Source organism: Parasteatoda tepidariorum, chromosome 8, assembly GCF_043381705.1.
Source record: "Parasteatoda tepidariorum isolate YZ-2023 chromosome 8, CAS_Ptep_4.0, whole genome shotgun sequence".
In the NCBI taxonomy this organism is placed as follows: Eukaryota; Metazoa; Arthropoda; class Arachnida; order Araneae; family Theridiidae; genus Parasteatoda; species Parasteatoda tepidariorum.
Genome location: NC_092211.1, coordinates 37,034,990 through 37,048,897, shown reverse-complemented (window position 1 = coordinate 37,048,897; position 13,908 = coordinate 37,034,990). Strand labels below are relative to the sequence as shown.

The 13,908-nt window shown below is 29.4% G+C and overlaps 1 protein-coding gene across 3 annotated transcripts in view; it reads left to right on the top strand.

The window, feature by feature from the left end:
* LOC107449243 (irregular chiasm C-roughest protein) overlaps window positions 1–13,908 on the top strand; it is a 248,491-nt gene that overhangs the window by 209,004 nt on the left and 25,579 nt on the right. For all 3 annotated transcript variants that reach the window (XM_016064723.3, XM_071184650.1, XM_016064724.3), the window contains exons 7-8: window positions 3,292–3,482; window positions 7,800–7,935. In XM_016064723.3, the coding sequence (XP_015920209.1) occupies window positions 3,292–3,482; window positions 7,800–7,935 (327 nt within the window). The remainder of the gene's footprint in view (window positions 1–3,291; window positions 3,483–7,799; window positions 7,936–13,908) is intronic.

Below are 13,908 nucleotides of genomic sequence, written 5' to 3'. Positions count from 1 at the left end.
TTACTTCTTACAAAACCAAATCCTATAATATCTCGGGTAAAAATATTCGATTCGGAGATTTTGCAAAGTCTTTTCACCGTTTAATTACAGTATTTGACAGTAATGGTCCAAAAGAGGAAGTGAACAGGAATGGTTGGAATCATTAATCAGAACTTAGACCTTCCACAATTTCCGCCCTCAGAATACATTTTCTTTTCTTTCTTTTTTTTTTAAATTTTATTCCGCAGGTTGTTGTATTGGGGGTTAAACCCTCCTCCCTCTTCTTGGAGACATTTCATTAGAAAGCTAGATTCATTTGTCAAACTGATGTCTATTTGGGGAAAAGCAAATAAACGAGAAATAAGTTGTGTTCTTTAGAGTGGATTTAGGAGAAAGGAGAGCACTGGTTTAAAGAAGAATTAGATGATAATATAGAGTGTATTACTTAATGAGAGATGCTTTCCTCTTCCTTAATTTTAAAAGAATTGAGATAATAGTTCTATTTTATTGGTGTGAAACAGGTGCAGTGGTATTCTTAGGAGGAGCACCGGCTTGGAGAAGTATTTGATGACAATAGAAAATATATTACTCAAAGAAAATATTCTTTACTCTTCCTTAACTTTATAGGAATTGAGATAATAGTTTTAACTTATTGGAGTGAAACAAATGTACTTATATTCTTTGGAAGCTCACTGGTTTAGAGAAGAATTTTATGGCAATAGAGAATATATTACTCAATGAGTTATTTTTTACTCTTCCTTAATTTTATAAGAATTGAGATAATAGTTTTGTTATATTGCTGTGAAACTAGTGTAGTTGTATTATTAGGAAGAGTACTGGTTTGGGAAAGACTTTGACTGCAATAGAAAATCTGTTACTCAATGAGATATACTTTACGTTTCCCTAAATTTATAGGAATTGAGAAAATAGTTCTATTTTATTGGTGTGAAAAAAATTTAGTTATATTCTTGCTAGGAGCAATGGTTTAGAGAAGAATTTGATTTCAATAGAGAATATCTCAATGATATACTTTTACTCTTCCTTAATTTTATAGCAATTGAGATAATAGTTTTGTTACATTGATGTGAAACCAGTGTAGTTGTATTATTAGGAAGGGAACTGGTTTGGAAAAGAATTCGATGGCAATAGAAAATACATTACTCAATGAGATATACTTTACGCTTCCCTAAATTTATAGGAATTGAGAAAATAGTTCTATTTTATTGGTGTGAAAAAAAATTTAGTGATATTCTTGAGAGGAGCACTGGTTTAGGGAAGAATTTGATGGCAATAGAGAATATATTACTCAATCAGATATTCTTTAGTCTTCCTTAATTTTACAGGAATTTATATAATGATTTTATCTTATTAGTTTAAAATAGTTACATACATTGGTATAATTATTTATAATTAAATAAACTAGTTTGGTTTAAAATAAGTGGATTCTAAAATTTTTAAAGAATTCTGACGCATTTTTAAAGGAACTAATGTTTTTGCATTATCTTGAAAATAGAAATCAGATATGAGAGTAAGTCAATACAGATAAACTTGTATGTTCCTCAGAAAACACTACGATTGTTCGCAACTTGCCTGTTCCTGAGAACACTCTTGGTATATATGTCGTGTAAATAGATTGTGGATTAAAGAGACAAATTAGATATGCGAATTAGTAATACAGATAAACTTGTAATTTCCTTGGAAAACGGTACGTGTGTATGTTATCCTTGTGTAAATGAAAAGTGGTTAAGCGTGGAGTAGTTACCTTCACCTCATTAATCCAAGCTTTGTTGAAAATATCATAATAACTGCTTCGAAACAATATCTGGTAGTGTTCTTTGTATATCTGGATGAGTCATTTAAATACACTTATTCACATAAAGCATGTGTGAAAAATGTTTTTTTTTAAATTATCCATTGAGATAATTTCATAGAACAGTGTTTTTCGAGAAACTCGTTCCTCGAAAAATAAAAATAAAAATTTAAAAAAGAAACACAGAAAATCTTTATACCTGAACAAATTTAATCCATGCAATTTTAAATTATTTATAACATCTTGCCATTAACCTTGGCTACCTTGGCTTTAGAACAGATAAAAAGTTATCAAACTTGAAAAAAAAATTCTTAGACTTTATGAACTAAAATAATGCAGCGATGGAATAGGTTTTCAAATGTTAAAAAACTAGATCACAAACGTTACAGTTTTACAAAGCGATATGACATTTCTTTAGTTTCACGTTTTTCGCCATTTTCAGAACTGTCATGGAAGGAGTCAGTTAAATATAGGCTTAACTTAATCTAGCAGATATAAATAATTGATAACTCACAGCAATTATAAAATTGCGTATTATTTGCAAATAAATCTTTATTTCATGTAGAGCCTGAGCCTTCGAAAGACAAACTTAACAACGTGGATCGTCTACCAATTTATCTTCTTCTGAGTTCAAAACAGTGCAATTTTCCTTTTCTTCTGCTGTAGTGTGTTCATTCCTCAACAAGAAGTTAATAATTAGAACAGTACCAAATATATCTGTATCGATGTTGTTCAAAATGTATGTTATTGCAAAAAAAAAACTGAAATAATGAATGTTATCGTATTACTTCGAGTATCATAGTTCATGTATCAGGTAGTTTTAAATATCCGAAAGAGTAATTAACACTTTCTTAAACAGTCCGTTACAGTGGCATATAGTGACATTTCTGGTTAGGGGTTGCTATGCAATTTTTAGTCCATATGATCTGCCTTTACCTACCATAATAGTCATAATATTTTTAAGACAATTTTAATAATATTATTGAGGATTTTTTTTTTGTAATTATCATTATACTTTTGTCCTCTACAAAGAAAAAAGTATGGTCAAAACTACCAGAATATGGTAAAATTTACCGTGTTATGGGAAAAGCTCGGTAATTTTTACCGAAGTATTTTGTAATGATTTCGGTAAAATTAACAATAATATATGGTTTTATAATATGTGATAAAATTTGGTAAACGTGGTAAAAATCTGGTGGTTTTATCATAATACCATAAAGCTTGGCATAAAAACAAGCATTTATTCGGTTGAATTGAATTTTCAGTTTTTTATTTTTTACTTACTGTGTGATAACAATAACCTTAATTTTGAATGCCAGAATTTCCGGTAAACCGTTACCATATGAACAGAAAAAATTACCAAATGAATGGTTCAAATGCCATATCTTTTAGTTTTGAATACCAGAATTATGTTTTTCTTTAACCCGAAATGTCATTACCAGTACAGTAATTTTAAGAAAATTTCTTCTCGGTGTAGCATTTATATTCTCTCTGTTTTTCAGGTGCTCCACAAGTATTAACGGATACAGCTCGAACGAAAAAACGGGTAGTCGTTGAAAAAGATGAAGATGCAATCATAGCAGTATACTTTTGTTCAGATCCTAGTCCAAGAAGAACCTATTGGGAATGGGGCAGCATTAAATTAGATTCGGGTGAAGGTCACATACGGTACATTGCAGAAAACTTACACAATGTGAGTACTAATGATTGTTTTTATGTATTTTTGTTGCAATATCGTTCTTCAAATTTAATTAAAGTGCTATTCAGGGATTCTTACTACTATTTTAATTGAGTTATTACAATGTGCTTTACTTAATGAAGACATTCAATGATAATTAGGCCCAATTTATTTCCCGCAATAAATGTTTGCTAGTTCATTATTGACGCACAGCTCGGTGTGGGCCATGGCCTTCTAACCTTGTATCTGCAAATGTTAGATAGTTTTATTTTGCCCGCGCACAAAACGCGTACCAATAAATACAAATTTAAATAGTATCTATAAACAATTTCAGTATATATCTAATAAACAGGGTTGAGGATTTGGTCTTTCGTGGAGTAGGATACATGGGATTTATCGTCCAAAATTTTCTCACTCTGTATGAAGTGACTGTTGCTGATTGAAAGTGTATTCTATTGTAATTCAAAATTTAATTTATCAATAAAATGTTATTTAAATTTTAATTAAATAAATCTAAATATAAACAAGAATAAATAAAAACAAAAACCATTATAAAGTATTAGTACAAATTAAAACATTATCTATGAGACAAATTGAACAAGTGGTTTATAAATGATACCTCATGGTATTGGCTGTTTAAAATTCTTAATTGTTTCGAATACTTATAATAAAACATCTATTTCTTAAACGTATTTCAAAGACATCCAAAATCAAGATCTACTGTTTAATTTTTAAATATTTCAACTGTAATAGGGTTTTTTTTAATTTTCGAAACTGTTTAGTATTTTACTTAGATTGGACAGTTTGGTCAAAAATTAGTTTTTATTTAATTTTTTTTGTAAATTCATAAAACAATAGTTGAATTCCCATTTAATTTCAGTTTAATTAATAAGCTATTGAGTTTTTTTCAAAAATATGTTTATTGCTTAAATGTAACTTTAGCAAACTGTTATGTGCAAAAATATTTAAAACTGCTCTGTCAAGATAGGTGAAATCAGAAGAGGTACGGTGCGGTTGGCTGCAACTCTCCTTAGCCAGGCTGTCCGCTAAGTCGTTGCCATAGAAACTGACGTGAGAAGGAATCCACTGCAGATGAATATTGTGCTGAAGAGACAAGAGTTTTAATTTGTTTAGGATGAAAATACTGGTTTTGTCGCCAATATGGGTTCAGTTGTTGAGATGTTGCAGGGATCTGCGACTATCAGAGAGTATCCAAAGGTTTTCAAAACAAAGGTCATTGTGCATAGCAAATTCCAGACCCATGTTGATAGCCATAAGTTCACTTCTGAAAACAGAGCAGAAGTCTGGGTTACGTTGGCAGAGAGAAAATTTTTCATCAGGAGTCTCGATGTGCACTCCGCTACCTGCATGACTATCGATTTTGCTGCCGTTAGTGAAAACTTTGACGTCTTGTTTTGAAATAGTGTTAATAATTTCTAGAGTGACTTGCTTTAGATGGTCAGGCAGAAATTCCTTCTTATTGACAGGAGCGGGAAGGTTGAAATGGAAGAAAACTTCTGAAAGATCTTCAGAAGGGCTCAAAGAACTGTGAAGGGAGCGTGGCTCTACATTATCGGCATGAGGTTTTGAGAAACAATCTGGCTAAATGGGCTGTTTTTCTCTAGCCTTTGGGAGAAAATCTAATTGCTGAGGTAGTCAGAAGTCTTGTTTTGTTGTCCAAAGCTGAGAAGCTTGTTATAATATTTTACCAGGCTGACATGTCTTCTCGTATGGAGAGGCAAAAGGTCAGTTTCGTATCGTACAATATCGACTGGGCAACTCTGTTTCAGACCTGTGATGATACGGCCAGCACTTAGTTGGACCTGTTCAAGTTTATTTAAATTGGTTTCAGAGGTTTAGCAGTAAGTTGGTGAGGCATACTCGAGAATAGGCCTTATGAGAGCCAGATAGGTAGTTCTCAGAGTGGTCGCATCCGCGCCCCAGTCTCTGCCAGCGATGTACTTCAGGATGTTCAAACGCTTTCAAGGTAATATGCTCAATATGTTTATTGCTGGTAAATTCAGGGTCAAGAATAAAGCCTAAGTATTTTGGATGTTTCTCATAGGCAAGTTCCTGGTCCTCAAAGACCAGTTTTGGGTTGTAGTTATACAAATGCTTATTTGTAGTGAAGAAGGTAGTTGTAGATTTGCTTGGATTGAAGTAAAGTTTATGGTCGGCAGCAAATAAAGAGACAGACTCCAAAGAAGCATTGAGTCTGGACTCCTAGTCATCTAGATTGTTTCCAGAGCTCCAAAGGGCAATGTCATCAGCAAAGAGTTTAATATTTATGCCCGAAGCAATTGTCCACTCAATGCCAGCCAAATAAAGGGTGAACAGAGTAGGACTAAGTAAAGTTCCTTGGGGAACTCCTTGGCTCAGTTTATAGGTATCAGAAAGTGTTTTATTATATTTAAACTTGATAGACCTCTGTTGGAGATAATCTGAAATCCAAACTAGGGCATTATGCCGTATGTTGAAGGTGTCATGAAGCTGTAAGATTAGTTTGTGTTTCCAAACCCTATCAAAAGCATTAGTAAAAACCATGGATTTTACTGCGAATTTTATCGTTAAGTTTAACTCCTTTCCCCTTACACGTTATTGCTAAGCAATAATTTTTAAAATAATAAGATTCTTAATATGGAAGCAAATTAAAATAAAAACCTCTTGCAAAATATTTTTAACCTTCATTTTTTAAATTATTTTCTTTTTATTCTAAAAAGAAGACTTTCTTAAAATTCATTAGGAATAAATAATTGAATTTCCGTTGAAAGTTTTATTTGGGAAAAGAAAATAATGAAGAGTACAAAACAGCGTGAAATAAGAATAATTTAAATTAGGAAAACAATACGCGAACCACCAAACTTTTTCTTTTAAAAAAAAGCCCTTTAAGCATAACATGAAGGTCAAGAATGGGTAAAAATAAAATAAAAAATCGAATTCACCTTAAGGATAATGTAAACAAAATAGAACCGCTTTTATATTTCAATTAGGCTACCATAGTTTAAAAACAAGCGAGAATCAAAAAAAGAAATGATAGAGCTGCAAAAACAAAAAGAAACTAAACTAACTTTTTTCTTGTGATTGCTTTGATGTTTGCTTTCCGAGAGTGTTTTAAAATGATTAAAAATGCTTCCTTTAGGAAGAAAAATAATAAGTTTACTTTAAACTTTTTTGCATAAGGTAATTGCTTCGGTTTTGAAAACTTATACCGAGCATTGTTACTTTTTAATAAGTTTTATTTTGAAATCAATCTTATTATTTATTAATTTAAGCTTAAATGTTTCTTTGTTTGTTTTAAATTATTTGAATTAATAGTGATCTAAGAATTATTTTCAGAATATTTTTGTTTAAATGATAAACCGAATATAGTTGTGACTAATAGGTTTCACTATAGAATTAATTATTTCCATTCAAACAATTATTTCTTAAAATATATATCTTAAAATATTCATTAGAAAGTAACCATAACATTTTAATGTTTCTGGTTTTATTTTAGAATATTTATTATTTATTCATTTAAAGCCAATTTATATATGGCTTTTGTTGATTTAAAACAGTTGGAAACTAACAATTATTTTTCGATCAATTTACCTAAAAATATTTAATTCTTATTTTTCTTTCGTTTGAAATATTTGATAAGTTTTATTTTTATTAACTTGTAAAACATTCATATTAAAATTTTTTTAAGTCTTAAGTACAGCAAGACAAAACATTATAAAGTTGAATCCATGAAACCGTGGCGGTGCTTACGATTCTTTACTATTGAGAGAAAATTTTATTCTTTATAATTTAGTAATATATTTAGCCGACCGGCTTATGTAGGGGGCGGGACACTGTCAGAAAGGTCCACTGTTGCATCAGAAAGGTCCTGGGCTCGAATGCCCGGCAAGGCATGGATGTTTCTCTCTCTGTGTTCTATGTCCTTTCTCCTTTGTGTGTGAATGTGACCCGCCCTATAAACGGGTTGTGGTAGCGTGAATGGCGTGGCAGAAGTCGAATTCCTGGCCATAGATGGCGCCACTGAAAAACAGGAACAATCGCTCCCCCACTGCCTAAACAGGCATACGACAAAAAAAAAGTAATATATTTCTGTTATTAGAATAAGAACTTCAAAATGATCTATAAGTACTGTCTTCAATATTTTAACTTAAATGACTGAATTTAAATGTCAATAATGTTTTGAAAATTTATTGCAGTTATTATTTATTGTTCGAAACATAAGACTTTCTTTGTCAGCTTTTTTTTTTTTAAATTTAAAACTAAATTTGGTTTAAAATATTAGAATTTTATTATCTGTGCCTGTTGATTTTTTATTTTATTTGTATATTTTAGGACGATGGGGCCAGAGACTGTTATGAAGCCCGCCTAATAGTAAGAGGTGTTGATGGTAGTGATTCCAGAAAATATACGCTCAATGTAGAAAATGAGAGAGGCAGTGAAGCATTTGCTGTTCTCTTGGAAGTCAGAGGTGAATATTGATTCATATAATTAAATACAGGGTTATTCATAATTAGTTTCGAAGCGTTTTAGTAAAAAAACGAATACGAATATGGCAAAAAGAACATATGAAATTATTCTGAAGATATTCAAGTTTTAATTTAAGCAGTTGCCTGTAGATGGCAGTAACATGTACCACTGAAGCCAGTTGTAGTAAAGAAAAATGGCGTTTACAGGCGGAGGGAATTATGAATAACCCTGTACATTTTGTCATTCCTAATTCTAAAACAGTATTTTAATGACGTTTTCTGTAATAATAAAAATGGGTCGGCAACTGAGTTTTTGTATTTTTTAAAAAAAAAATTGTTTTCAAAGTGTGGCAGAATTCTCTGACAGTTTCTCGTAACGTTGATTTAATCGTTCTTCATTGAACTCAACTGAATGGCCAGTACGAGTTGCATCTGAGGTCAAAATTTAGATTTTTAAATTTAATACATCAATCCAATTAATTTTAACTTTAGTGCTTTTCTAATTATTTTGGTTAAATTAGCCATAAAATATAGTGTAATAGTATGCGATAAATTTAGTGAGAAGAATTCGTAATAAATAAAGAGCGATAAATAAAGTGTGGCAGAATTCTCTGATAGTTTCTCGTAACGTTAATTTAATCGTACTTCATTGAACTCAACTGAATGGCCAGTACGAGTTGCGTCTGAGGTCAAAATTTAGATTTTTAAATTTAATACATCAATCCAATCAATTTTAATTTTAGTGCTTTTCGAATGATTTTGGTTTAAATTATAGTGTAATAGTATGCGATAAATTTGATAAATGTAGGAAAATTTAGTAATTTTATCATGATTTCCTAAAGCATGACTTTAAATTCGGTTCAATTTATTTTTCTGCTTAATATTTTTTACTGAATGTTTGGTAATAAGAACTATTATTTTGAAAATCGGAATTTTTGATAATCCGTTTTGAATGGAGAAATAACAAAAATAATGGTATATAAATTCAATATATTTTGATTTCATTACCAGAATTATTTTTTACTGTAAATGTCATTACCATTCAGTACAGCATTTTTACCAGATTTTTTTTCTTCGTGCAATAAATGACTTTAATTAGAAGTCTATTTTGCCAAAGTATTCTATTGTACTTAATTCAGTATAACGCTATATTTGGATAACTTACGCATCTCATTATTTTAGAAATTGAGTAAAAGTTAAAAACAAGATATTTTTACTCTGGTCATTTCAAATGTTTTCCGTTGACGTCATTGAGACATAACCCGTTTATCCCTTACTTCCCATTATTGGAACGCAGTGATGTGGTAGTTATTTTTATCCCGCTGCTCTAGATCATCGACGAATTCTGAAGTTTCTTTCTCGCCGCAATCTGAGTTACTGACTCACATACAACTGAATACCTAACAACTGAAATCATAAACCATAGTTTATTTCGATTGATTTCGTGTAAATCAGAATTAATTATGTCAATGTAACTAAAATTATATCTAAAAAATACGATTTAAATATCTTTACAAAATTAATACATTGCAGAATATTTGTTGAACGGGTTCATGCAAGTAAGTAGCATTTTTGTTAATTGTGTTTTGATAAAAATGATTTTTGTTGCATATAGAGCAAAACATCGCAATTACATTTACATATGAGATAATTTGGAAATAAATATTTTTAAAATTTCAACTTGTAAAAAATCATTTTGGTTTCTTTAAGATTCTTTTGTTTGTTATAGTTACAATAGTTTCCTGGATAATACAAAAACATTATTAAAGTACTCGCATTAAAAAATAAAATTCTGAAAAAGCATTTTTGAACAAAATAAAAATATTTTTATGATTTTTTTCATACAATTTTGTACCCAACTTTTGCAACATATATTAATCATTTGAAGCGTAATTTTTACATTTTACAATCCGCTAGCTATTTCTAAAATAAATAAAATGATTGAAGTATTATTATTTATGAAGTATTATTAACGATGAAGTATTATTATGGTAATTGAATTTGCAATTATAATTTTTTCATCTTTCAATTCTTTAATTGTTATTAATTTTTCAGTGTGCTTAAAATTTTTTTATTTCCTTTTTCAATTTGCGATTGCCTTGCAATCTTTTTAGATTTATTTATAACTAACAAAAAATTCTAATATTGGTGATACTGTTTAATGTGTGTAAAACTAAACATTGTCTAAACTAATCGAGTTGCTATAATAGAAGATTATAATTTAGATAATTATAAAATTTATAATTAATATAGTAAAAATTTCTTATTTTTCCTCAATGAATAGAAAGTTTTCAAATGTTTATATGCAATTACGAAAGCATGTTTCAGTTATTAAAATATATAAAAATTTATTTGAAAACTGCAAAGGTACATCTAAAGTAATTATGATTTATATTTACATTTTTTATGGAAATAAATTACTTTAAATGGAGTTATTATTAATTGATTTAATTTAATTTCAGTTCTTTATTTCTAATTTACCTTAAATAATATTTGAATATTTTAATAGTTTATTATTTGTGAAATAAATTTTTATACTCAATTAAATTTTCAGTTACAGTAATTCATAAATATCTTTTTTATCATCGCATTTATCTTTATTGTGAAATTAAATGCAGCTATATTTTTTTGGCTGCAATTTTTTATAGTTCATATTAATTGAAATTAGGTGTTATATTCAGCTGTAAATTTGTTCTATCTCTAACTATTCGAAATACTAAGTTTTATTGCACTTATAATTCTATAACATTCAATCAAAAATCTTTCTTTAACCTTCATTGTTTCAATATATTGCATTAAAAATACATTTAACTTTTTATAATAAGGCAAATAATTTTTTTAAATTACGTATGTGTTTTAACCCATTGACGGTTCTGCATATGAAGAGTCGTATTCCAACTTGCAGTCTTTTTGCAGAGCAAAGCCGGTTTTTCCATGTTATTGGACAGGAAAATAGTGTATTGGGAAGAAACATTCTAATTTTGCAATTTTGCTAAACCGCCATTGAGTTAATATATTTAAGCATAATCAGGGGTCTGCGTAGAAGAAATGTGGGTCCATTAACGGACCCTTCACAAAATATCTTTTCATAAAAACGGACCCTTCACAAAAAATTTTAACTTAAAAACGGACCCTTCACAAAATGATTTTTCTTTTAATCGGACCCTTCACAAATTTGCTTATCTTCATTATTGTTTTGTAAATCGAATAAACCCTTCTCAGGAAGGTGCGGGGGAAGAAAGACAGATGTAAACGAACTAAATTTTGTCTTCGGCAGACGCTTCTTCCTTAATACGTCCGGAATGAATATTCTGCGTTCAGCAGTATAGGCTAAATACCTAATATTTGTATGTTGCATCTCTAATTTAATAGCAGCAATTGCTGTTTATTTTTTAAAATTTAATTTTTTTTAATTATAATTTTACAGTATTGAGCATAATCTTTTATGTCTTTATAATTTAAAAACTCCTTGAAAAAGTTTTTTTGCAATAATGGACCCTATTTGCGCAAAGTCACAAAAGCCGGACCCTGATTGAAAGAATGTGACTTAACGTTTATTTTATATTCACAAATTACGAGTAATTTTTTCACAATTTTACAAAAACGGACCTTTCACAAAATGTCTGGACAGACCCCTCATAATAATACATCATCACAGTTTTGTTGTAAATATCTTTTAAGTTGCGCGTGATTTTTTTTTACTGTAAATAGAATTTTCCAAAAGTTTAAACTAAGCGCACCATAAATAAACAAATAAATAAGACTAGATACAGAATTGCTGGTTACTCACGGAATAAAAGCAATTTAACCCTACAAAACCGTTTCTTAATGAATTCCTTAAAAACAAAATTTCTTAAGGTGTGTAAGGTTGTTCTTTTCACGTATTTTGACTTTTTCCTTAAGAGTCATTAAATAAAAAATGCTTAATGTCCATCGTAATTTAAAGATACGGAACTTCGCTTTTTCGTAACTCACCAATTTTATGAAGCGGAACGAAATGTGCGAAAAACCCTCAATTTAAATCTCTATTTTTAAAAAAAAAATAAACCAAAAGCTGAACTTTATTGCTCTTTTTTAATCGTAAGTGGGGTTGTGAAGTGCATTTTCTTTTGATCTCTACTTTGCAGCAAGTTCAATTTGTAATTTAGTGCTTTACTTCTTTCATTTATTTTTATGGCGTACTTGCTGAAAGGTGAATTTATTGCCAATTACATGCTTCGGCGATGCTACATTGCGAAATTTGATACAATTAATTTTACTGGCTATTAATGCCTATAAGATTGTTTTATTTCTTTATACTTTGGATTACAAATCTTGTTTTATGTGTTTTTTGATTTTTTTCACCTTTTTTCTGTGTGAACGTAATAAAGTTAAAAGTAAAGAGTTTATATTCACTAAAGTTGTTATTTGTATTCTTAAAAATTGTGTAGAAACTGGCTTTATGTGTTCTTTAACTAAATGATGGAATGAATCTAGTTAATGTCAGTAAAACTTTCAAGTACATGAAAAAACAAAAGTAAAGAAATAGAAATGGATTATATTTTTTAGTCAAATTTATTTTTTTATAAATATTTATGCTTTTAAAATTTTTCTGAACAATCTGAACATACCAAACTGCAAAAAAAAAAATGTAGTATTACTAGAAATTCACTAGAGAACTAGGATTCTATGCACTTTTTATAGTAACGTTGCTGCATTAGGCTTAGTAAACGTAATATGTTTACTAAGTATAATGCAGTAAGCATTATTAGAAATGTTAATGTAAGGCGAGCTTCCTAGAGAATTTCTTGTATAGTGCCAAAGCTCCAAAACTACTGTATTTAATACATATTTTCAAATTTGAAAAGTTAGAATTCCAGTTTCTTAGAAATTTTCTTGTACTACTGATGATGTGCTTGTGTTCCAAAACTAGCATTGATATATGTTTTTAAATTAGAAAAATGAATGGAATTTTAGTTTCCTAAAGATTTTCTTGCAATATTACAAATTTTTTACTGTGTAGGTGTTCCAAAACTACCCCCATTAATATAGACTTTCAAGTTTTTAACCGAATACCAACACACACACATCATTGGGAGCAAAAATTCATTTACAATAAAAAAACAAAACCCTCTGAGAATCTGATTGATTACTACTAGGAAAAGTCAGTCTGAAAAATAAAAACTAATTGTCAGAAAATGGAAGGGATCTGAAAGTCAATTATTAGTCATAGCAGACTGCATATTTTAAACAAAAAATATTATATAAAACCATATAAGAAAGAAAAAAGTTAAAGTGCCGTTTCGTTTTCTTTTTTCCACTTTGATGTCTCAATTCAAAAATATTTTTATACTTATAATAACTCTTTCATCTAACTTAATGCGTTAATCAGTCTTAATCGATAATCATTTTTCTTAATCTCTTTATAAAATAAGTGAGAGTATTTCTGTTTTCCCTTGATCTTAATTTTAATATATATTTTATACCTTAGACGTAGTAAAAAATATAATTTGTTTTATATATAATGCAATATTTATTTTTGTGTGACATAAGGTCTTGTCAGATGACCTTTGAGTTTGGTAGATTGCAAACTTTATATAAAATTTATCAATATTAACCGTTATAGTTATTTAGATATAAAAAGACTGGTTTTATGTTTAATCTGTCTTATTTCAGGCAACTAAGTTGAAAACATAAAATTAAACGAGTTATTGTATTGGAAGTATGTTAAAATTGAGTTTCAAATAAATTTATAATTGCACACTTTACCAGGGAGACATAAGAACAGGTTGTTTCTAAAAAAAAAGACAGTAATAAAGATGTCATGACATGAGCGCATGGTTAGTAGCATTTACTTTGTAGAAGCAATGCAGAAGTTAAAAGTTCATAGCTCATCATTCAATCAGTTTAAAGGTATATGTAATGTCAAAATAGTGAGAATGATGACTTTTTAACTAATGATTGAATTTTTACGTTCTGCGATGCAATCTTGACTG